This window comes from Gallinula chloropus (assembly GCF_964237585.1).
Source record: "Gallinula chloropus genome assembly, chromosome: 17".
Lineage (NCBI taxonomy): Eukaryota > Metazoa > Chordata > Aves > Gruiformes > Rallidae > Gallinula > Gallinula chloropus.
In genome coordinates, this window is record NC_140102.1 from 4082195 (window position 1) to 4085917 (window position 3723).

Sequence of the window (3723 nt, forward strand, 5' to 3'; positions counted from 1 at the left end):
AGCAGCACTGTATCATCTGGATTTCTTCCCCTTACAGATCTCCATCTTGTCATGAAACACGCTGCCATGAGCCTTTTCACCTATTTTCAGAGCAGCCCTGAGTGTAACTACAAGAATAAGTTTAGCATTCCTCGCTTTCAGATGAGGAAAGACCTAAATCTGAAAGGCTATTGCAATCTTTTATATTTATACAACAGTATAATCCACAGAGCACAATTCAAACCTGAGAGGAAACCAAAACACTCCTGTGGATTATTTTTTTCCCCAGCTAAATGACCCAGTTATTTGGGAGCACCGTGATTACTCTTGCCATGCTGAGTTTTACTACAAACTCAATGTACCAGCAGTGAGAAGCTCCGCAGAGCATTCCCCTCCTGTAAATGTGTCAGACAAATGCAGGCTGGTTTCCTCAAACCAATCACAAAGCTGTTGCTGGGCTTCTGCTCCTTTCCTACTGGTGTGCAGCTCTGGGTGTTATCTGTGTCCTTCTGGTAGGCAGCGGTTTTCCTTGGGTGCAGGCAAACGCAGGATGGCGTAGGTGGATTGAACCGAAAGGCATTTCGTGCATCTTGCAAACAAAGCCCCATTTTGTTCTCAGCTATGCCCCTGAATCGCTCTAGAGTTTGACTAGGATGGCACAGGAGCCAGCAGAGCACAAGAGCGATCTCCCAGGAGGTGCTCTGTGAGCGAGAACACAACACAAAGCAGGCAGCATTATTATTTTTCAGTTGTGACTGATTTTACCCCAGTGGCAAAGCCTTAGTCCTGAATTATAAGCTGCATTTTACCTGAGAGGTGTGCTCTGTGTGCACACAGACATACTCGGGGACTGTATCTCACACAGGTGCCCGCAGGGCCCCAAGCCCTTTGTCTGCCAGGCCTCTTCTGCTCCCTGCTTCACCTCTCCCATCCCTGAGTCACCCGCAGCCCGGTCTCTGCCCCGCAGGCTGCTCTGGCTGGCACCCCCGCATGGTTGCAGCAGCCAGACACCCAACAAGCGTCCCCCACGCCTCACCCCGCCGGCCGTGGAGGACACCAACCTGCCTGCAGGCCTCACCTGGGCCAGGCCCTGCGGGCCTGTGCCGCCTCAGACCGGGCCTGGCTGGAGGAACCACGCTCCCCCACGGCTTCTTCCCTCCCCTCGCGTAGAAATACGCGTCACCCTCGGGCCTGAGCCCGCGGGTAGGGGGTACCTCAGAGCCTACCCCCGCCCAGGCCCCCAGGCAGAGCTGCGCTGCCCTCTACCTCGGGGGAGACACCACTTTTAAAACGGGGACGCAACCGTTGGACTTTAAATCCCCGAAAGAAACTTGAGGCGCTGGCGAGAGGCTACAGCCACGGAGGCGCCCACAAAACCCAAAGGGGGGGTCGGCGCGCTGAGGCGCCTCAGCCCCCGGTCCCGCTCCGGCGGAGCCACGCCAGGTTTTCCCTCGCGCTCCTCCACGCACATGCTGCCGCCCCCCGAGCGCGATAATGAGCCGCACCGCGCCGAAAAGACATCGACTCCTCCGCTGCGACCGGGCCTTGATTCCTTCCGCCCACGCGGTAGAACGGTGGCGAGCGCCACAGGAAAAAGTAGTGCGTGGCGGAATGATCTGAGCCGCAGGGGCGGGGCCAAGGAGGCTATATAAGGGGCGGGAGGGGAATGTGTGGCGCAGTTGCAGCTGTTTAAGGCGTGGAGGTTGCTTTGTTGTTGGTTTGGCCTGTGAGCCCGGCGGTGAGTACGCGCTCTCTCGGCTTCGCTGTGCTGCCCCGGGGAGTAGGGCCGCTTGCCGTGGTGGCGGCAGGGCGTTGAGGCGTGCTGGGTGGCCGGGTGGGAGGCCATATACGGCTGGGGCGGGCGGGGGGGAGGGGGAATGTGGCTGAGGAGATAACGGGCGGCGCGGAAAGGGTGGGAGGGGAACTCGGGCAGCGATGTTGTCCTCTCGTTTAACGGCAGCACCGTGAGCCCGTGGCTGAGATGGAGAAGGGCGGGAGAGGAGGCTCCAGGCAGCCCTGGGAAAATGGTGGCTGCGCAGGCGCACCAGCACCTCAAGATGGTGGCGAGCGAGCGCGCGCGCCTTGGGCGGGAAGGGGAAGGGGGCGCGTGCGCGGCTCCGCCTCTCGGGCGTGCGGGCGGCTCCTTCGCGGTGACGCCACAGGGCGTGGCGAGGCGGGCGGCCGTTAACGAGGCGCGCGAACCGCCGGTGCGCCGCGGGCGGGGGCGTGATGCCGGTGGGAAGGACGGGTGGAACTAACGGCCGCGATCTCTGATTCCAGAGCAAAATGCAGATCTTCGTGAAGACCCTGACTGGCAAGACCATCACCCTGGAGGTTGAGCCCAGTGACACCATCGAGAACGTCAAGGCCAAGATCCAGGACAAGGAAGGCATTCCCCCTGATCAGCAGCGTCTGATCTTTGCTGGCAAGCAGCTGGAAGATGGGCGCACCCTGTCTGACTACAACATCCAGAAGGAGTCCACCCTCCATCTTGTGCTGCGCCTGAGAGGTGGAATGCAGATCTTTGTGAAGACCCTGACTGGCAAGACCATCACCCTGGAGGTTGAGCCCAGTGACACCATCGAGAATGTCAAGGCCAAGATCCAGGACAAGGAGGGCATTCCCCCCGATCAGCAGCGTCTGATCTTTGCTGGCAAGCAGCTGGAAGATGGGCGCACCCTGTCTGACTACAACATCCAGAAGGAGTCCACCCTCCATCTTGTGCTGCGCCTCAGGGGTGGAATGCAGATCTTTGTGAAGACCCTGACTGGCAAGACCATCACCCTGGAAGTTGAGCCCAGTGACACCATCGAGAATGTCAAGGCCAAGATCCAGGACAAGGAGGGCATTCCCCCCGATCAGCAGCGTCTGATCTTCGCTGGCAAGCAGCTGGAAGATGGACGCACCCTGTCTGATTACAACATCCAGAAGGAGTCCACCCTCCATCTTGTGCTGCGCCTCAGGGGTGGAATGCAGATCTTTGTGAAGACCCTGACTGGCAAGACCATCACCTTGGAGGTTGAGCCCAGTGACACCATCGAGAACGTCAAGGCCAAGATCCAGGACAAGGAAGGGATTCCCCCTGATCAGCAGCGTCTGATCTTCGCTGGCAAGCAGCTGGAAGATGGGCGCACCCTGTCCGACTATAATATCCAGAAAGAATCCACCCTCCATCTTGTGCTGCGCCTGAGAGGTGGAATGCAGATCTTTGTGAAGACCCTGACTGGCAAGACCATCACCCTGGAGGTTGAGCCCAGTGACACCATTGAGAACGTCAAGGCCAAGATTCAGGACAAGGAAGGCATTCCCCCTGATCAGCAGCGTCTGATCTTCGCTGGCAAGCAGCTGGAAGATGGGCGCACCCTGTCTGACTACAACATCCAGAAGGAATCCACCCTCCATCTTGTGCTGCGCCTCAGGGGTGGTAACTGAACCAGCAGGTTGTTGCTTGCTTACCAGTAAAAGTTCCTCTGCACTTGTTCATTCCAATAAAGCTGTTGCATCCACAAAAGTTCATGTCTCAAGTTGTGTGAACAGCTGTTTATGCCGTTAGCCAGTCTCACTCTCTAATAAGCTGTAATTACCTAGCTTCCCGTACAGAGGTGTTGCCGAACTGCTTACACAAGGCTTTTGTGTGGCTGGCAAGTGTAATCCTTCAGCTCAGTGTTTCCTGAGGTTGTGTAAGTGCTCTTAAAACCAGCTGAAGCTCAGTGCCAGGCAGCAGGTGTTAGGCAGCTGGGAGGT

The 3723-nt window shown here is 57.7% G+C and overlaps 1 protein-coding gene across 1 annotated transcript; it reads left to right on the forward strand.

The window, feature by feature from the left end:
- The first annotated feature begins 1652 nt into the window (after positions 1 to 1652).
- On the forward strand, positions 1653 to 3499 carry UBC (ubiquitin C). The gene is made up of 2 exons (XM_084272007.1): positions 1653 to 1717; positions 2260 to 3499. Exon 2 carries the CDS (start codon positions 2266 to 2268, stop codon positions 3409 to 3411), a length of 1146 nt encoding a protein of 381 aa, XP_084128133.1. The 5' UTR covers positions 1653 to 1717; positions 2260 to 2265; the 3' UTR covers positions 3412 to 3499.
- Positions 3500 to 3723: the final 224 nt, after the last annotated feature.